At 38.4% G+C, this 21,298-nt stretch overlaps 1 protein-coding gene across 1 annotated transcript; it reads right to left on the bottom strand.

Moving 5' to 3' along the window:
- Positions 1 to 4,971: 4,971 nt before the first annotated feature.
- Positions 4,972 to 21,056, bottom strand: eif2s1b (eukaryotic translation initiation factor 2, subunit 1 alpha b). Its single transcript, XM_052030641.1, is given in 10 exon segments — positions 4,972 to 5,519; positions 6,801 to 6,944; positions 9,563 to 9,660; positions 11,173 to 11,277; positions 13,166 to 13,204; positions 13,207 to 13,233; positions 13,236 to 13,320; positions 14,451 to 14,530; positions 15,461 to 15,702; positions 20,908 to 21,056. Coding segments are annotated over 9 exon segments (945 nt in total). The 5' UTR covers position 15,702; positions 20,908 to 21,056; the 3' UTR covers positions 4,972 to 5,393.
- Between the last annotated feature and the right edge of the window lie 242 nt (positions 21,057 to 21,298).

Raw genomic sequence — 21,298 nt, 5'->3', positions numbered from 1 at the left:
CAAAGCAAATTACCCTCACTAACAATGTCTTCCCATAGGGAAGAGAAAAAAAAATCCAGGCAGGGCTATCAAATAGATGATGATAATATCAGAAACATGCATGGGCTCAGTAAGTGCATTAGATGGGAATGATAGCTTCCACCTTAACTCATTAACTAATTTAGTTAATGACATGGGCAAAGATTGCATTATTTCAAGGATGTCTTAATGACTTGGCCCTTGCACTTAGAATGATCTGGTTAATGGGGAACAACCATCTTAGATTTGTTAAAGGCAATTCATGTAATCTTAATTTTCTGAGGTAACAAAGAGGATCGATAAAGTTATATGTATGGGCTGGTGCTGTGCATTTTGAAAAGGTAGACGATAGTGAATAGTAATATTTGGAAAGTGGAAGCACTTTGTACGATTGAGGCAAAAATAATAGGCACATTATTGGCCTTGGACAAGGCAGTAGAAAACCATAGGAGAAAAGTATTAGGATCACTGTTTTTCATAAATTATCTGGATTGGTACACGAGCATATTTTTGAAATTTGAAAATTTTGCAGCATAGTAACCAGGATGGTGATGAAATGAGCAGATATAATGAACAATTTAATGCAGATAAATATGAAGGGACTGCAGACCAGAGGGATGAAAATTTATAAATTCTTGGAGGTAGCAGGACAAGATAAGGCAGGTATATATAGTGTGGGTTTTTGTTTCTACCACCTTTCAGATGGTGACTTCTGGACCCCAACACCGTCTTTGTGAATAATTTTTTCCTCATCTCACTGTCGATCCTTCTAATTACTTTAAATTTACACTGTGTGGTTTTTGACCAATTTGTTAAGAGAAATGGATCTTTATTTCCTCTCTCTCTCTCAACCCCTCATTTTATTTTAAACATCTCTATTAATTCTTCCATCAGCCTCATCGGTTTCAAAGAAAACAATCCTAGATTATCCTCTTTCCATAGTGAAAATATTCCAGACCTGGCAATATCCTTGTAACTCATCTGCACCCTCTCCAGTGCAGTCAAATCTTCTTGTAATGACATAACCAAAACTGTATACAGTACTCAAGCTGTGGCCTAACTAGTGTATATGCAGTTCAAGTGCAACTTCCCACCCTTATGTTGTGCTTCAGCCAATAAAATCTGCAAATACTTTTAAAAATTACTTTAAGATGTCATGCTACTTTTAGATCCTTCTGTTCTTCCATACCTCAGTATCCTCCATTTATTTATATTCCCTTGATTTTTGCTCTTCCCCAATGCATTCTCTCAAACTTTGTATTCAACTCTATTTGCCACTTTTCTGTTCAATTGATCAGACCATCTTCTTGCAATCTAAAGTTTTCTTCAATATGCAGTCTGCCCATCCCTAGGAGCAAGACCCTGCATACTGACAGGATCTTCCATGACAAAATTGGATCACATCAGTAGAGCAGGGGTCCAGAATAAGTCCCATCTACAAAACTGCTGGCTATATCAAAGCTAAAATATTGTATGTTTATTTCCAGAAATATTCAAAAATGAAAGCCAATGTAAAATCCTAAAACAATTACTTGATCTTTTTAAAGAAATGAACAAATACGTAGACCTTTTGAAGTCAAAACCCTCCCTTGAAGTAAATGGGAAGCCATCACCAAGTTGACAAAGATAGAAAATCACCACGTTATTCTCCCTCAGTGATAACAAATGTTATAAAAGTTGACATACAACTGATTAAGAACAAAGCTGCACTACTCATCATGTTGCACAAGTGATAATATTGAGGCAACAAATGGTATGGTGCAGATTCAGAGACATTTTGTATGAACAAAAAAAAGTGAAAAACTGAGGCACTGAAGTTTCTAGGTGTTTTCAGTGATTGAGGAAACTGAGAAGATATTCTGGGCAGCTGTTTCACACAAAGGTTTATTAAAGCGTGGAATGGAGTTCTAAAGTTAACAATTTAGATTGACTATGCCCAAATTAAAGGCTAAACAGTTGAGGAGAAAGGATAGAACAGTGGAAAAACATTTAGGCTGATAGAGTTTAAACATCACCAACCGAACAGCTTGGTTAGACATTTTCTGTGCTATAAACTAGACTTCAACTGTGCATTATATTGTACTCTCATTACTCCATTTGGCCCATCAGGTCTTTACTGGCTGAGCAATACCAGCAATCCCATTCCCTCACTTATTTATCTGTATTTGGACTCATGTTCATCAATTCCACACCGATTCTCCTGCCTCTCACCTGCACCCAGGGTCATTTTCAGCAGCCAATTAACTTACTAATCTGTGCATCTTTGGAATGTGGAAGGAAACTGGAGCTCCTGAGGGAAACAAATGGAGTTACAGTGAGAATGTGCAAGCTTCACACAGGCAGCACTAAAAGTCAGGATTGAACCTGGGTTGCTGGAGCCGAGAAGGATGAGCAACAAATCTTTTTGTAAATAAAAGAGAAGTTCTACTCTGAATCTAGACAAACCAATGTCAAGCCACTAATCTTTGATTTCTAATGAAAGGGAAACATCTCAACTGTCATAGTCACTTTTCAAACAAACTACATGACCACCTTTGCAAATGAAATGGTGGTCAAAGGCAGAATATTAGTCAAGACACTGAGAACTGCCTAATAAAAAATGAAATGCAAACTTAAATATGCCTCAATAGGCAGATGGGTTTTAAGTTTCAAGATTGACAAAGCAGAGCACTTTCAGTACTGTAGAATTGTCATCTTAAACTTGTTCAGATCCTGATATAGAGATTTCAGACCCAACTTCATGGGGAAACTGAAGTCAATCAAATTTTATTAAAAAAATGATAGATTGTGCAAGAAAACAGTTTGATATTAGTTAGCACAGACATCTCTTCAGTAATAAAATCCGATTTGCGAAAGGTTTCACCTAATTTGCTATTTTCTCCTCCCACTCCAATGAAACCCCCAAAATTTGTTTCTATCGAGACATGCCAAATTCAATTATCAAACAACAATGCATTAATTATAGTTTGTGTTGCCTGTCTGAAATGCCAAGACAGAATGAAATTAATCTTACAGAAAAATTATTGCATGAAATTGCACAATCCTGGGGAGAAGTTAACTCATTCCAGTTTAATTAATAAAAATGTTGAAAGTTGCATTATGGTAGAAATTCCCCCTACTCTTCACTACGACACACACTAGCTGTTCAATACTCAGGTTGTTACAAGCATCAAATTGGCATGAATGGGTACAAATTCTCTCCAGGACTTTCTCCCTGCATAGTGCCAGAACTGCTCACATTCCTGCTTAAAAGATTCTTTTGTATAATTAGTTCTGGATTTGTTAAAATTATTTATACATACAATACTCGCCCTTTCAAGGAACACTAGCTTTTAAGTTTACTGCATGTCTAAATAATCTAACAAATCCAGAGCTAATTATACAAAAGAAAATCAATTTAGAGGTGAAGGATCATGACTAAGTAGTTATGAAGGCAGACAGACCATCAGAAAATAAATACTTAAACATACAAATAATTAAGAACTGGTGGAAATATTAAGTGACAACTTTTGCAGGAGAGTGAAGGAAAAGTGTAGTATTAAGGATAGCCGCATTATTAGGAAGTTACAATGACAGAAAAACAGTAGAACCCGCAAATGTAATAGGTGCTCGGCCATTTTAACATATAGTCTGGTTGGTCAGGAGAGGTAATACCAATGATCCTCCCTTCAATATTTCAAACATCATTGGATATGGAAGTTATGATACAGGAGGGTTGCTAATATAACACCTGCTTTACAAATTGGATAAGCCAAGTAACTACAGTAAAACTCTGATAATCTGCTTTCTGACAAATTGGAAATCCTTATGTTTGGCATCTGGCTCACCAGGGCACTTGTTCTTGCACTGTCTTGTAACTATCTGGTTCCATTTCTCCATGCTCTTGAAACTTAAATGATTTACTGGAAAATGCATGACATCATTTTTAAAATCTGAACGTCCGATAGTCTAGAAGACTGCTAGTCCAGCACCCAAATCCTGAGTATGCCAGATTAAGAGTTTTAATATAGACCATTCACCAAAAATTCAGTGGCAAGTCTCTGAAGTTCACAATTCAAAATAAAATAACCACTTGAGTTATAGTATAAGGGCAGTCAGAATGAACTCATGAACAATTGGGTATCTGACAAATGTAATAAATGCCCTGACGATTTCATTTTACAATCCTAACTCTTGACTGGGATCAACTCGGATTCTGTGGATGTATGACATGCTGTAGTAATATGTATGGCATCATGTTTAATTGTTCCCCACATGGCAGCAGGATTCAAGCAACATTATACCACCACAGTCTGACAACAAGCATTTGAAAATGTGGCAAGACTTAATTCCAATAATCAGAGAGAGAGAGAGAGGAAAAAAAAATCAGAAACAACCTGGCAACTTACTCCCTAGTAATTTAGATACCAAAGTGTTAATACTACAACAGGTTACTTTTAAGCTAACAAATGGTTTAGCTGGAATAGCGAATTAGCAACCTGACTTCGGACATGAACATTTTTTGCCTGTAAATATCACTGTCACAATTTGTGGATGTGAGCTAATTGAGCATAAAGAGCAAGTGAAGTTCAAAAGCAGGCTTAGGTTTTTGATGCTAGCTATTTTAAGCACTAAATATACCATCACAGTTATGAAATCTTTAGTGAAATATCCAGATGAAGTATTATTAAGATTTTCAGTGGATAAACGTGCATCTGTACTGTTTCTAGGGTACTCAGCGTAGAAGAATAATCCAAATTCGGCAATTAAAAATGAGTGGTTTTAACTTGCATATCAGATTTCATATACTGACAAGTTACACAATGGAAGTGCAAAAAAAAGTTTTGCAGAGGAGAGAAATCAACTTGACCAAGGGTAGCCTCCACTTGCATCTAAAGAAAACAGAGTCAGATGCTTTACTTTGTTACTCATGACTATGACTTATCAGGTAGTGCATAAAGGCAGTGCCAGGAATGCAAACAAAAAGGCCATTTTGCCAATGTTTATTTTTTTTTGTTAGATGTTCTGAATACAATCTTTGAGAAATAAAACTTCCTCTCCTCCAGAGAACCACATACTTGTTAAGTTTCAATTAGTGATTTTCTGGAGTTTCACTTGGAAAGAGACCTGCTGGAAATTTAACAGTAAGGAGCAAGTTGAGTGCCTAACATTTTTAAAAACTCTAGCAGTTACAGCCTTCCAAAAAAATAAGATTAACCTGGTTTGTTTTATGTTGGATACTAAAAGATTCAGAACAATTTCCAGTCATGTTAGCTAAATGAGAAATCAAATGTGTGTATGAAGTATTTTGGATACACCCAATACTGATAGCTTTGGAGTCTGAATTTTGAATGGAATTTGTCTCGTCTTATCAATTTCCAGAATCCAGAAAGTATTTAATCCTCATTTTTTGCTTCCATTTCATCTGCATCATCATCTCCGTCAACTTCAGCATTTTCCCGCTCCAGTCGCTCAAGTTGTCTAGCCAATTCTGTCTCATCGGTATCTGTAACCACCTTGGGCTGTAAAAGTCATAACAAATAAATGCAAAAAATAAGACGATGAGGTAATCTAGATTGTATACAGTAGTTCACCATCCCCTCAAGTTCTTGTCACCTCAGTCTTAAATGGCCAATCCCTTATTTCTAAACTGTCCCCAGGTGCCAAACTCCTCCATCAGGGGAAACATCCTTCCTACATCTGGCCTGTCAAGCCCTGTATATTTCAGCAAGTTCTCCTATCATTCTAAATTTTAAGTCCAAGCATCCATCCCTGCAGTACCTCACTAGACACAGCCTGGCAAATTAAGAATTCCCACTCTTGGCTTTCCATCCAATAACCATTAATCAAGTCACATCATTTCCATATACTCTAACACTGTTAGCCATACTCTTGTGTTGTACCTTACTGAAAGCCTTCCAGCAACTGAAATTCTGGAAGGCTTTCACCACATCCCCTAGTTCCTCCCTTGATCTCCTCTATTATTCATTCTCAAAAAAAACCTTAAAAGATTAGTCAATTATGATTTTGCTTTCATAAATCCATGCCGACTCTGCTCAATCCTTGCATTGTTTTCAAGGCATTCTGTTAATATGTCCTCGATTATAGACTTGAGATGATGGAGATGATAGAAATAACGGTTTGTTATTTCCTTGTTTTCTCCTGCCCTCCTTTCTTAAATAGTGAGGTCATATTTGCTGCCTTCCAATACACAGGAACAAGTCCAGAATCTACAGAACCTTGGAAGATGAAAGTCAGAGCAGTGACTTTTTCAGAAGTCACCTTTAAAAACTCTGGAATATGAATCACCCAAAAATGGTATCGATGGTAATGGCTCTTACCTACTCTCTGGCCAAGTGTCCAACAGCTGCCGATTTGTATAAAGGATTGAGTTGGGCCAGGAGGGCATTAAATGACCCAACCCAAATGCTTCAGCACAATAGAAAACAACTCAATTCCTTCACATAGCTGGGGCCTGCTGGGCTCAGATTGTGTAGCTAGGCTCCAATGCACAACCTTCCAGTAAATAGTACTGTGTTTCAAAGACTGGACCACTTAGCTGAGCTATCCAGACCTAGTTTGCAAAGTCAGCCACAATTTTTTTCTTTACTATATCTAGTATCTTTAACTCACTGCAGTTCTTGGGTTATATAGTGGTGCGGTTGAAATCACTTGAGCACTAAGGGAATGGGATGTGCATTCACAACCACAGTAACTTTTCCCACCATGTTAAAGACCTGGTGTATATATTGGTCTACAGAATTTAATATAGGAATAAGGGCAAGCAAGAACACAAGACTGACCTCCATCTGAATGTTGAAAACTCCTCTTTTCTCCTCTATACGTTCTTTAATTGCAGACATGGCTTGGTTTAGAACAGAAAGACCTTCTGTACGCTCAAGTGTTGTGGTAGTCATAACGTATCTTGGAGGAGCTATGAGATTTATCTGAACAGGGAAGTAAAAGTTAAGTATTAATGAACTTTGTCAAAACAGATTTAGTTATTCACCGTGATTGCGAATAAAAAAGGACTTGTTTGTAATTTCACCCATCCATAGTTCCCACAAAATAGACTATGCCAACTGATTTGTCTCCTAAAAATGGAATTTAATTGCTGCATGATACATTCTGCATTACCAGAATCTTTTTGCTTAAACATCATTTGAACCATTTCTTCACACAACCAAATTACAAACTGAAAGTTCAAGATTACACAAGCTTATGTCAGTGTTCCATAAATCAACTTTATTTTTTGCTGAATCAAATTCTCAAAGTGTCTAACTGATGCATCCATATACAGTACCTCTTGTTAAGAAGCTCACCCTTCTCTTAGTTCAATTAATTTTGATGTCCCTGGCCACTGATATTTTCTCAGTGGACTGGTTAAATTTTTGCTTAAATGATTATCCAAATCCACTTGTCTCCAAATGCAACATCTCAATGTGATGTATTTTAAAAAATAGATTGAAAATGTAACACATTCAAAATTTCTGATGAATTATCTATGACATTACCGTAACTTATGTACTGCTGCAAAGCATTCCCATTTTCCAAAATGAAAATAGCTATTTATCTTAATCACAAGCACAGAACTGTTTATTGAAAAACGTACAGCTCAAAATAGATGGCTAAATCTACAAAGTTGGCACATGTTAATATTCCCACCTCATTGAGATTTTTAATAATAATCAATTTCCCCACTTAGTAAATAAATTGATTGCTAACAACCCCATCAAAACAAAAAGATTGAAACTACAAAGAATCTCTAGCTCAGAAACAAGCTATTTGGCCTCACTAATCTGTGCTACACACAAATTTCCTCCAAGCCCTTTTATCACAATATCAACATAGCGAGTTACACATTTTGACCACATTCTAGGTTTAAGGAAAAGTTTATGCCAAATTCCTTATTAGTTTATTAACCTCTAGATCTGGTCTCCACTGTAACTGGAAACATCTAACTTGTCAAATATGTTCATGGTTTCCAAGTATGTAGAAACTACAATGATTTTCAATCAACATAACAGTACATGTCAGGAGGATTCAGTTCACACACAAAGCCTAACCAGGGTGAATGACTGAGTGCTCAAGGCATTTGTGGAACTCTACTCCAGCATGACTCAGGATTCTGGAGAAGAGAAACAAATTGGGAGAAAATGTTTACAATAAAAATTGTTTTGCATCATCCATTTCCAGGCAACTCCAGTGGCATTCAGTTTGCTCTGACAAATGTATAAAAAGCATTTAAAATGACCCATTTCTCCATTTAGCAATTGTTTTATTCTGAGCATGCAGACCTACATTCTGATGTTAAATGCAAGTTATAAAGAATATCCTCTCTTGTTTTCGTATACCCTTCCAGGCATAAACTAATGTTGCCTTGCACAACACTAAATATGAAATCAATAAATGGAAAGTGTCCAAATAGATTAAAATGCACTATATACAAGTGATTTCAGAAATATTATTTTGTAAGCCTCAAGTCCTTGTTTATACTGAAGGTTACACAATGTTAAAAATAGCAAGCAATACGACATAAACTTTTTTTTAAAAACTTATAATCGTACGATGACAATTTTGCAGTTTTAACAGATCTCAGCCAAGTCAGCCAAATACGACTTTATAAAATACAATTATATCAAATTACAGGTATGGTGAAAATGACATTTACTTGCACATTTTAAAGATTTGGCTGACTGGATGAGATTTGTTAAAGTTGCAAAATTGTCACGACACAATAAGTTAAAAAGACAGTTAACTTGCTCTAGCAATATTGTTTAACTGAGATTTTTTTGGGAATATTTTTAAGTATACTGTGTAACCTCCAGTATAAATAGGAAGGGCTTTACATTCGCAAAACCTATACAGGCACCTGCACGAAATATAGAGTCTGCATGCAGTGAATTGTAGCAGCAAAACAGTTATTTTGCTGAAATCATGAGTACATTTTAATATTCTGAGCCAAAAAGTCTATTACATAAAAGGTTTGTGTATGCTGGCCCAAAAGAATTTTAACTGAAATCTACATACTGCGCAAAACATGTAAACAATTAACTTAAGGGCTTATGCCTCATAACAGCAGAATTTGATCCCTTAACCAACAAGTCAAATTGCATTTAAATTTTAATTTCTTACTTTCTATTCTCACTACTCTCCCTCTGAGGATCTACTTCAGGTACTCTATCCAATTACATCTCCCACAACCAAGCTTGAGACTCCTACTTCTGAACTGACCCAAAAAGGTCCAGATTCCACCCCACCTACCAAAAATCCAATTCCTTAATCCACCTAGGCTCTCCTCCCTACTGCAAATCCACCTCAAGACCCAAATCCAACAGCTAGTTCAATTCCTCCACTCGCTCTCCAATTAATACAGTTAGTTGAAAAGATATCTATGTACACACAAAGAGCAATTCAAGGAAGGGGCCCAGGCACCGAACATACATTGAGTTGTGAAACAACATTTTACCTATAATGCTTCCAGCTTGTGCAGTTAGTTTCTAGGCTACAAGGAACTGCTGCCATTAGAAAAGGTTGTCTTCCCCCCCCACCCCCCAACACTCACCTTAATGGGCATGCTTTCTGTAGAACATTCTAGACCAGCTCGAAGCGCCTCTTTCACAGCATCAATACCTTCATATCCGTAACATGCAACTTCAATATCTGGTTTTAGACAGAAAATGATAATTAAGGAACTTAAATGAAAATTGAAGTAGGAAAATAAAAAAAAGTTATCCCGTTTAAAAACAACCAACCACAATAATGGCATTCAGCACTAACAAAGCAGAATATCTCAAGGCCCTTGATGGAGCATTATTCAATAAACTTCATAGTGAGCCATAAGCAAATATTAAGGAAGATGATAAAATCATGACCAAATATCTAAATTTAGGACTGGATCAATACTGGAAAGAGGTACAGGGATTTAGGTAATGACTACAGGGCTGAGGGGCTTGGCAGTTAAATCATTAAGTGCAAGGGTGGCAAGAACAAATTAGATAGAGGATGATCAAGGGGCCAGGATATGAGCAGTGCCGACATTCAAGGTAATAAGATGTGAGAAGATTGCAGAGTCTGGATTGATGATGGCAGGACATCAGATGAGAATATATGCATGAGGATTTTAAACCTTCAGCATTACTTAAATTAACAGCAATATATATTTGTGAGCAGAGAGGTGGTGGATAAGCAACATGGTCAGAGTTCTGGATAACCTCATGTTTGTAGACAGTAGATTTGCTATATTTCCAATTAACTTTCTGATTCAATTTCTTTTCTACTCCCCCTGCACCACCCACCCCTAAAAAAACATTCCTAATGAAAGAAACAGCAGTGCTCCACATGCAATAAGAATAAACTGCTCAAAATGAAGTGAAAGAATATTTGTTTTAACTTCAGTTCACTTTGTACATGGTTCAGAAGTGTGTTAACGCATCCAGCTTGACAGAAAAGCTCAATGCTTGGCCACATGCATGATCATTCCATTTATTATGATATTAGTTTGATACATTGGGGGGGGGGGGGGGGCAGTGGGGATGGAAGTGGAGGTATAGAAGCATTTGTATTTAGAAACTTTGCAGAACATATCAAATCCACGAAGTACAATACAGGTCCTCCCCAGCCTACAAACGCCAAACTTATGTACAGCCCATACATGTGGATGAGCTTTTGGGAGACCAGTGGGATAGATTTTGCTGGTAGCTGCAGGGCTGCAGGCATCGTCTTCCATGTAGGAATTCAGTTCGTAGTTGCATTTCTGACTTGCAAACTGTCTGGGATACGTACAGTTCACAGGAATGGAACTGTGTCATAAGTTGGGGAGGACAGGACCTGTACAGGGCCTTCTTCATATCCACCCCACCCCCAACTCCTCCTTCATTCAAAATAGCTGTAAGAATCACTGTCCAAACTCGCAAAAGGAAGAAAATACGTGGGTGTGAATAAAAAAAAACCACTGGCTTCTCTAGGAAGTTAATTTCAGCATAAGGAGGGAATATGAATTTACCTCATCTAACATTGAACCACATACTACTACCGCTAGTGAATAGTTCAATGAATCACATTTGTTTTTCACCTCAATCAACCAACCCATGCAAACCCAAAATACATAACCAATTAAGCTTAAACCAACTATCCACAGTGCCCCGATGCAGTACAGAATCATAACTAACATACCTGCTCGAATTTTAACAGCCTGTGGGGTCAGACGCCGTCTAATATTTTCAAGTAATACACCCCGCTCTTCTTCTGTCAAGTCAAGACTGTCCAGAATGGTAGGGTCTCTATACAGGAGTTTTGGACAGGAGAGGGAAATGAGAAATCATATTAAGTAAGACTGTCAGACTAAGTAAGCCCAAGCAAAAATAATCTATCACAGTGATGTACAAAAATAAAATAATGTGACTTTCTTTAAAAAAAATGAGAAGTGGTATTGTGAAAAGCAAATTTCCATCAAAGGATCTTGTATGTTCAAGCAGTATTTTTTTTCAACAGACCAGCTGAACCACACAGACCAGGAATGCATTTAATAAATTCATAGGTTGCTATCCATTAACTGTTTACAGAGTAAAAATTAATAGAAGTGTTAAAGCTACTTTCCATCCTGTTGCTTTTGGTGGAAAGGATGCAGGAGAGAAATCAGCCTGTTGAAATTACAAATAAAGATAGGCTTGGTACCAGGCTACCTAAATTTGTAATGAATCACTGGTACTGTCCTGTGCTATTACAGCTTCTATACAAAGGATAGTTCCTAAAACACTTGGAGTTGCATTGATTAACAGAATTAATACTTGTAGAAAAATTTGTTCAATAACACTGCCCAACAATGAATTCTTAAAAAAATGAAGTGCACCACATTTACTTGCAGAATCACTCAAACAAGCAAACTCAAAATTTGCACAGACTCCACACAACAGGTTGAGAGACCACTATGTATAAACAAAATAGGCTAGAAGCAATTAAACTAAAAGGCTTCATGGTGCAACAGGAAAAGGCCAATCAGCCCCTCAACCCATGTCCACCATTTGGATACAAGTAGATCTGCATCTCATATTAAGTGATTTGCTTATCATTAGCACTGCACATCAATTCACATTGTCTCATTTGTTACATTAGTTTTTGGATAAGGGGCATTTAACTTAATTCCCCCCCCACCCCCCATTTCTGAAGTTAAAGTAAAGGGAAAAATAAAGGCCTATATATAAAGGGAATCAGATGGAACAACTAAGAAAGAATTGAAATACAGGTACAATTTTCAGGTCTACCATGGATTCCCAGCATTAGAAGCTCAAAAATCTGTAAATTATAATATAGGCACTACAAAAGGTGTTTATTTAAAAAAGTGACTGATGCACATGGACAAGAAACATTTGGTCAATTTAGTTATGTTAGTTGTGGCCAAGGCCTCTCACCGTAATGGCCATTTGTAATTTACCAGGAAATGACTCCTATAAAATACTCAGCTTTCACCACCCCCCCCCCCCCCCCCCCCCCCCCCCCCCCCCCCCCCCCCCCCCACCATTTGTCTTTGACAAATCTTTCACTCAGCCCTCCTAACATTTATTTTTAATGAAGCCCCAAGGCAAACAAAAGTTGAGGCACATATTTTTCTACTACAAATCCAAGTTATTATTGGCATCAGTTGAAGTATTTTGAAAAGCCAAGATGTGACAAAAATACCAAATTAAAGATGGCGTCCTCAAGTGAAAGAAACAGATTTCAGTTAATTTTACACTCACTAACGAAGCAGCATGTCAACAGAGCTTCCATCTACTGACCTCAAGTGGCAAGTGAGTTAACTGCCTCCAGTGGAGGCATGCCTGGATTAAATTTCTAAAACATCATTGCAATGCGTATGCAATGCACATTTATCCCATGAAAATATTCAGGCTGACAGATGAAGGACTGATATAGTATATGTTACATTGTAACAGGATCACCAATGTAAACACTAATGAACAGATTCTAAGACCACTGCGAATGAATTTTTTTCTGCTATACTACATACAAATTGCACTGTATCCATCGTGATGGAGAACAAAGAGGCAGATTTGACAAAGACAATTTGGCTATATTAAAGTCCATGACTCTTAAATTTAGTTCTTTACAAGCAAAACAGGAGGAACTTTCCAGAAAATTCCATCTTTGAATGAAGAAAATAAGTGCATACTTACGAAAACTGCATGTTTAAATGCATCATAAGCTCCAATCCAGGCCTCCGGTACTTCTCATCAAAACCCAAGCTGTTCTCTGAAATAGGGAGTCTAGCTGCTCATCTTTCGTGTACTCAAGTACTTCGGCCACATGGCGCAAAATACTGTACACCTATTTAAAAGGAACATTAAAAAAAGTTTTACTCAAGAAGAATTTATTAAATACCAAGTCTTTATTTTTAAAAATGACAAAGTAAAGATAGAATTTGATCTTGAAATATCCCACAGAATCTCATACAAATTCTCAGTGAAATTGACTCAGTGTTATCGCAGTTAAAAATGATATCCAGATTGAACACAAGCAAATTACATGAAAACCAAGCTTACTTTTGGTATTGTTTGGCAAGAAATAGCACAACTCCAGATTCTTAGAATAGTGCTTTCCCATCACCCTCATCATACCTATTGCAAATCACTGAAACAACAAATTAGTCATACTCATTTGAAGAACCTTCCTAACAATATACATCTTGTTTATCCAGTTATTTTGGTCAGGGATTTGCTATGATTAACAATTATTGATTATAATTTGCATCACATCTGATATTAATAAGATGCAGGACATTAAGGCTCAAAGCTTAAAATCCTACTCATGAAACAAACCCAGAAGCATATCTACATCTGATCAAAATTTCCAACAGACTCGTAACCATGAACCAACTCAAAGGCAAAAAGTACTACCAGAGTCTAAAGTTAAATTATGATCAACGAGAGCATAATTTTTATTCTGTGCTTCTCCAGCAAAAATCATAAAACATATTTTATTAGTATAATGACATGTTTAATCTAATAGTCGAAAGGGTAAGGATCAGTCTAAAGCTTGTTCCACAATCCAATGTTAAGAACTGGAAACATTTGCTTCAATACCACTTTACAATGGACTCTATAAATCAATTTTACATGCAACAATGTAAAATGTAAATTAAGTTATTTGTTAAGAGGATTGCATATTGTGTTTTGCAAAGAAGACATATTTAATGCAGGCCTTTTATTATACTGTGGGGCAGTCTATCTGCATCGAAACAAGAGATTGGTCGCACAACCAAGCATGGAGAAGATGTTCAACAGGTATTTAATATACAAACCTTTATGCATTGTTGTCTGTGCATAGGCTTGTTATAATATAAACCTATGTAAAGCCACAAGTTATACATATAGCAAGTACATAAATTGGCGCATTCAACCCAAGACCAAACTTTTTCCTTTGACGTATCAAATGTCTGAGAAAATGAAAACACTTACAGTCTTGGATTTGGTAAACTTGTCTTCACATTTTATGGTTTCTTCTTGTGAAACTCGACGCTTGGACAGATCAATGTAGCCTGGATTAAAAAGGATAAAGCATAATTATCACCATTTTACCAGTTGTTCACCTGCTTTGAAGAGACAGCCCTAAAATATTCCATAATGCTCAAAACTTTACAAGGAATTTTATTAGAATAAAACTATCATGCTCCAGAAAATTTACTTCATCCGTACATGCAATTCATTGTGCATCACTGATGTTGTATCAAAGCCCTGACAAAAGCTTTTACAGAAAGTGAAAAGCATACAGCTCAGGTTAATTCCATTATTCAATCACAAATTTAATTAATCCCTAAAGCTTCAGCATTTATTTATTTTTGCAGGGAAAAAAATTCCTCAATAATCCCTCAAGCAATCCATCCAAAGAATCAAATTCACCATATAGACAATTTAGATAAATGGTTTGAACCAGTAACTCTCGCACGGCATCTGAATATTAAATTACATCAGAAACAAACTAAAATCCAGTTGTTCTTGGAGTATGTTAAGAGCAGAGATTATTCGTGTATTTTAGCTATGTTTAAGGGAAAGAATATGAATTTTCATAGCAATTTTCACATTTACAAGGCACATTTCACAACCAATTAATTTATTTGGAAGGGTAGGCAGAGTTATTTTTACAATATTATAAATCATTTTCCTGAGTACTGGTAAGGGTTAAATAGCATTCATTAGAGATTTCCTGGTCTTCTTCAAAAGTCTTATGAAATCAGATACATCTGCCAAAATCTTATGAAATCAGATACGCCTTCATGTCTAATTCAAGGCATTGCACGTAGCCAAGATTGTGCTCAAATCCTACAATGGGTCAAGATCATTCTTTCTGACACAGAAAAAAGATACTGACATTTGAGCCAGCAAATCAAAAGACCGACTTTCACCCATAGCACATTCAGAGATTTAAAGAAAATCTACATTTGAAGAATCCAACCTCCATATAATATTACCTTTCTCTTTATCCACTCTGATTACGACTACACATTCATTTCTACCAATGCGAATAAGTTTGTTGATGGATCGGATACGTCTCCTTGAAAGCTCACTGAGGAGAATCATGCCTTCAATGTTGTTGTATTCTAGGAGGCTTACATAGGCACCCATCTCGGCAATGGAACGGACATTTACCATCACCACATCTTCCACTTCTGGAAATTTGTGTTGGTAAAATCGACAACTAAGAGCTGGCATTCTGAAAAAGAAATAGGTTACAATACGTTAGTATATTAAAGCTACAACATTGCACTTTTGCTGCTACATAATGCACAGAGTCAATGGGATCCAAAATATTGATGACAGGAGATGGGTGGTAGCGGAAGTGGTGAAAGGAGACAAAAGGTTAGGGTAAAATATTGAATATAAATACACAAAGCAACACTGATAAGGAAAAATGACTATGGAATGACACTATGTGTTTTAGATAATTTCAGCTTGCGTGCTTTAAAAGGTACACAAGAATGAGTGTTTGCAAGATTGGCGGGATGGATTCATTGGCAGCTTCAATCATCTACTGCCACGTGGGGGTTGGTTTGCTGTTTTACTTCTGACTTACGAACTTTCTGGGTAATGAACAGTTCACAGGAACAGAACCCTGTCATAACCTGGGGAAGACAAAAAATGTCAGAGATGTCTGTAGAACAAAGGACACATTTCTATTATTGTTGGGATTTAAATATAGTGGAAGAGGCAAATAATTTGCAAAAAAAAATTTGTAAAAAGCTTTGAACGTTGCATAGGTGACCTGAAAAACTTGAAACCTATGTTTAAACTGCAGTTTCCCAATTTATTTGCTTCCCTTGGTCAAAGTAGTCTACATTTCAATTAGAAAAACATGGCTTAAAAATTAAACTTTTGATAATTTTGGAAGAGTAAGGACTGATGTTTTGGGCTGCTGCGATAATTTGCAAATGCTCAGCTATCTAGCTGTGAATATGACTAACAATTTGCATTTAATTTTGCTGACTTGTAGACCAATTCACTCGCATTTTGCGCATCGAATTCCAATGATAGAGTCTGATATACAACTTTAAAGATTTAACAAGGAAATTAAGTGTGTGTTTTTTTTTGTTTACCTTGTACCCTACTTGGAACTGGTTGTGTAGTTTTGCAGCCACCTGTTAACCATTTTTCTGTAAAAATCTGAATAGAATCAGCTCAGCTGTAATGCAATCTGTTTTCACAGCATCCACACACAATGTATTTTCCAGATATGTCAATGGATGGCATTTGGGAATTTCATGCATTTTGTTTTGTTTCTTTCAGTGGAGAACTGAGATTAGCTGACTCTGTACAAACAGGGGATTGAAGTTTAAATATTGTATTTTAGTTGCTAGCATTCTTTCTGAAGGATAAGCTACATTGATATTTGAAAGAATGGTTGTGTAGTTTTAAACATGAACCAGAGAACTTTACAACATTCACAGCACTGTTTTGGGACAATGGTCATCACAATTTTACTTTAGAATGCTTTATTCCCAAATTCCAGTTTCTTCCTCTGCTTCAAAATGCCTCTTGTCTATTACAAGATTCATTTGTCTGTTTCAGCTACTCCATGCAGCAGAGCACTGTGTACAGTTGCAATTTTATCCAGACCCAAAACTTAAAGTGACTCCTGATGTCACAATGACTAATTTCAAAAACTTTAATTTTAACTTGTTTAACAAATTTTAAATCCTGTCCTCTTGGTTTTTTCTACTAATAGAAATACTCTCAATACTCCGTTTAATTTCTCATTTGAAAGATAACAATGCAATGGTCTAAAGGCTAGCAATCCAGTGATAAAGCTGAATGAATGCTAGATCTTTGAGAGAGATCACCATTCGATCGAGACGACCAATCAAAACCCTCTCAGCTGATTCAGGAGGACCCAAAAGATTCTACGACACTACTTTGATGTTTTTATTTGAAACCACTTTTCCAGTCAATGTTTATCTTTAAACAAATATCTAAAGCAGAGTCACATTGCTATATTTTCAAGTCTTCTATTACATCTGTGAGTATGCTTTAAAAAGTATTTCAATGATTGCAGAGAGGTTTGGGTTGTTGCAAGGCTATCAAATTACTATACAAGTATTCCCTTAGTGGCAAATGTCAAGCTTGGATTCTATGCTGCGTAGTCAGAAGTTTCTGACCCAGAAGCAAGCATGACAGAACTAATGACCAAAATAGATCTGACACTGATCTTGAAATGAAAGCAAAGTATCCCACATCAGATGAGTTCAGAGCATGAACTGCTTTTGTAACTGAAGATAACATCACAAACTGCACATCCATTGGTACCAGTTTTGCTTTTAGCCACATACAGACTGAGACCTCATCAAGTGAGCCACAGTCAGTTATTAAATGCACCTAACCATCACTATTCAAGATCTAGCACAGAAATCACAATGCCCACTTTTCAGCAACTTTATCTGCATGTCCATTCTCCCCAATATAAAGAAAAACAAGAAATCTGGGTGGTACCGTTAAGTTTTAGGTAAATACATTTATTTCATCAGATGCCCTGTCAATGGAGCTACAGCATCAGAATTAGGGAATTCAAACAATGTAATTTTGCGTTTCTCAATAACATTTTCATGATAAATTGCAGAACGACAGAAATTAACCTTGAGAAGTCATCGACTTCAAATTTGATTTTCCCTCGACAAATGCTATTTAATGTCAAGTATTTCTAGGATTTCCATTTTTAATATTCAAAACTGAAAGTACAAGCAATCTGCCCAATCCATCCCTTGAGCAGCTGAGACCTGGATTCAATCCTGACCTTGGATTGCATATGCTCCCTGTGATCAAAGATATGCTGTTAGGTTAATTGGCTATTGCAAGTTATTCCTTAATGCATGTAAGCAACAAAGGAATCAAAGGGGGAAATTGGTGTTCTGTTAGAGGGAGCAAGCTGTACGGCAATTAAATGAGGGAAATAAAATGATGAGCAATGGGACTAATGGGATTGCTCTGCTGGGAGCCTGAATGGCTTCCTTCGGTGTTGTAACACTTATCTTTGTACACAAGTCATTGACAGTTAACACACAGGTGCAGAAAGCATTCAGGAATGCAAATGACAACAGTCACCTAGTCTGCGTTTGGTCTTGCCAATGTAGAGGAGGCCAGAGGCCACACTTGGAGTGCCGAATGCAGTAGATGATATTAAGGGAGGTGCAGGTGAAGCTTTGTCTCACCTGAAAGGACTGTTTGGGTCCCTGGATGGAGGTGGTGTAGGGGCAGGTGTTGCATCTATGGCAGGGGCAGTGGAAAGTTCCCAGGGTGGGAGCGGGATGGGGGGGGGGGGTGGTGGAGGAAAGAAAAGAGACAGGAAGGAGTGAACTAAGGGAGTTGCAGAGAGAGCAGTCCCTGCGAAAGACAGAAAGGGGCAGGAGGGAGAGCAGAGGTGCAGGAAATGGCAGAGATACAGGTGCGAGTTCTCTTGACCACAGTGGGAGGGGGGGGAACCACGATTAGTAAAGAAGTTGGACATCTCTGATGTCCTGGAGGGGAAAACCTCATCACGGAAGCAGATGCAATAGTGGTGGAGAAATTGAAAAAAAGGGATAGCGTCCTTGTAAGAGACAGGGTGAGAGAGCGGTAATCAAGTTCTTGCAAGAGATAGGGTGGGAGGCATCTGCTCCCATGACGAGGCTTTCCTCATCAGGCTCATTAACGCAGACTAGGTGACCATTTCGCAGAACATCTGCACTCCGTCCATAACCGCGATCTGCATCTCCCTGTTGCCAGTCACTTCAACTCCCCCTCTCACACTATCACAGATATGTCAGTCCCCAACCTCCTCCACTGCCAGGAGAATTCCAAGCGCAAACTGGAAGAACAGAACCTCATTTTCTGTCTTGGAACCTTGCAGCCTAATGGAATGAACACTGAATTCTCCCACTTTAAGTAATCCCCACCAACCCCAAACTATGCCTCTTCTTTTCTTCCCTTTCCTAGTCTCTCTCGTCCTTCCACCACCCTTTTTTTCCCTCCTTACCTTTGACCCATCCCCCAGTGGATCTGCTCTCCCCCCCGCATCTGCCCATCGCCATCTCTTACCTACATCTACCTATCACCACCTTGTGCCCATTCCACCTCCCCTCTTTTGTCCACCTATCACTGCTCTGCTTTTCCCTCCAATATATTGGGCTTTCCCTATCTTCAATCCTGAACAAGGGTCCTGACCCGAAACATTGACAGCCTGCTTTTCTCCACAGATGCTGCCTGGCTTGCTGAGTTCCTCCAGCATCATAGTGTTTTTACCAGACTGATTCCTGGGGTGGTGGGTCAATCATGAAGGGAGATCAAGTTGGCTAGCCTCTTATCACCTAGCATTTAGAAGATCTCTTTGAAACACAAGGATAGATGTGAGGAACATTTCCCCCCAAACTGAAGGGATCAGTCTCAAAATAAGGTGAAAGCCATTAATGAGGAAACATTTCTTCATTCAAAGGGTGGTGAACCTTTGCAATTGCCTATGCTGGAGTCATTGATTACATTCAAAAGAAACACAGATAAGTTTCTTGATATTAAACCAATCAAGGGACATGCAGATGGGCCAGGAAAATAGCATTCTGGTGGAAGATCTAAAGTGCTCCTAGTTCTAAAGTGATACATTTTCAGTACAATAATAATGTTACTCCAATGCTCACCGTCCCCTTGGTCAAGAGGCTTAAAATGATACGTCAAAAGATACAAAAAAAAAGGATAAACTAGAAATTAGCCTGCAATAATTGGTTTTGCCGCCACAACTTGAAATTTTCATCTTATCCCTTACAGAATGTGAAAACGCTACAAAATACATTGATTCCCAATTACATCGAATGAATGTGAAAGTTAGCCAGACCAATTGTACTTCATTGGTTAAGAACGAAAACAAATCCACACAATGTGAGTTAGGCGCCGGACTCAATAGTTGGGAAGGGCAGTGGTTCACTTCTCAGGACTCCACAGATTCCGGCCCAGAATGATGCAATCTTCCGTGCTCTTCGACAACCCGACCTCTTAGTCACACGTGGGCACACACCACAAAAAGTGTGGCACAGAAACTGTAAGAAAACAAGGACGGAGTAGCTAGCCTGGCATCCGGGGGGGGGGGGGGGGGGGGGGAATGGTCAACTGCTCCCTCAATGCAAAGGTGCGAAGGAGCCATGAGCTATCGGCGACCATCAGTGGAGGTCGCAGCTGGACCTGCCAAGCTTTCGACACGCTGACCCACCGCCGGTTTAAAACCCAAGCAAAAGATTCAGGTCGAAAGCAGGAGTTGACTTAAGCCCCGGTCCGGTCCAGCCCAGACTGCGGACAAACGTGCCAGAATTAGGCCACAGCCCAGAACACGGTCCTCGGAGCCTTCACCCGTGGCGTGGGCAGGTACAGACAGATTGCCCCCCACCGACTTCACACCTCACCTCACCTGTACGGAATCCTCCAGCAGCACCGCTGCTACTCCACACACGAAGGAAAGTGTTGTCCGAGCCCGCTCCCCCTCCACACCGTTTCCGCCCGGCTCACAGGCCCCGCAGAAGTTTCCCGAGAGCCGGCACCGCGCAGACGCGAGCGACGGCACCGGAAGCCCGAGGTCAGATCCGGCGCTGCTGGAAAAAAACACGGCGGTGCTCCCAATTTTCTGATAGTCGCTCGACGTGCAATTTCCTCCTCCCTCCCCATCCTTTTATTTCCTCGGTTGTCGTCGTCGTCCGTCGCTGCCGAGTTCTGCTGGAAAATCAGCCGCGAGGCTGAATTGCGCAACGGTGCAGCGGGACACGACGGGCGCCATCTTGGTAATGGAGAGTTATCCGTTGTCG

This window comes from Pristis pectinata, chromosome 1, assembly GCF_009764475.1.
Source record: "Pristis pectinata isolate sPriPec2 chromosome 1, sPriPec2.1.pri, whole genome shotgun sequence".
Lineage (NCBI taxonomy): Eukaryota > Metazoa > Chordata > Chondrichthyes > Rhinopristiformes > Pristidae > Pristis > Pristis pectinata.
This window is presented reverse-complemented; position numbering and strand designations above follow the sequence as displayed.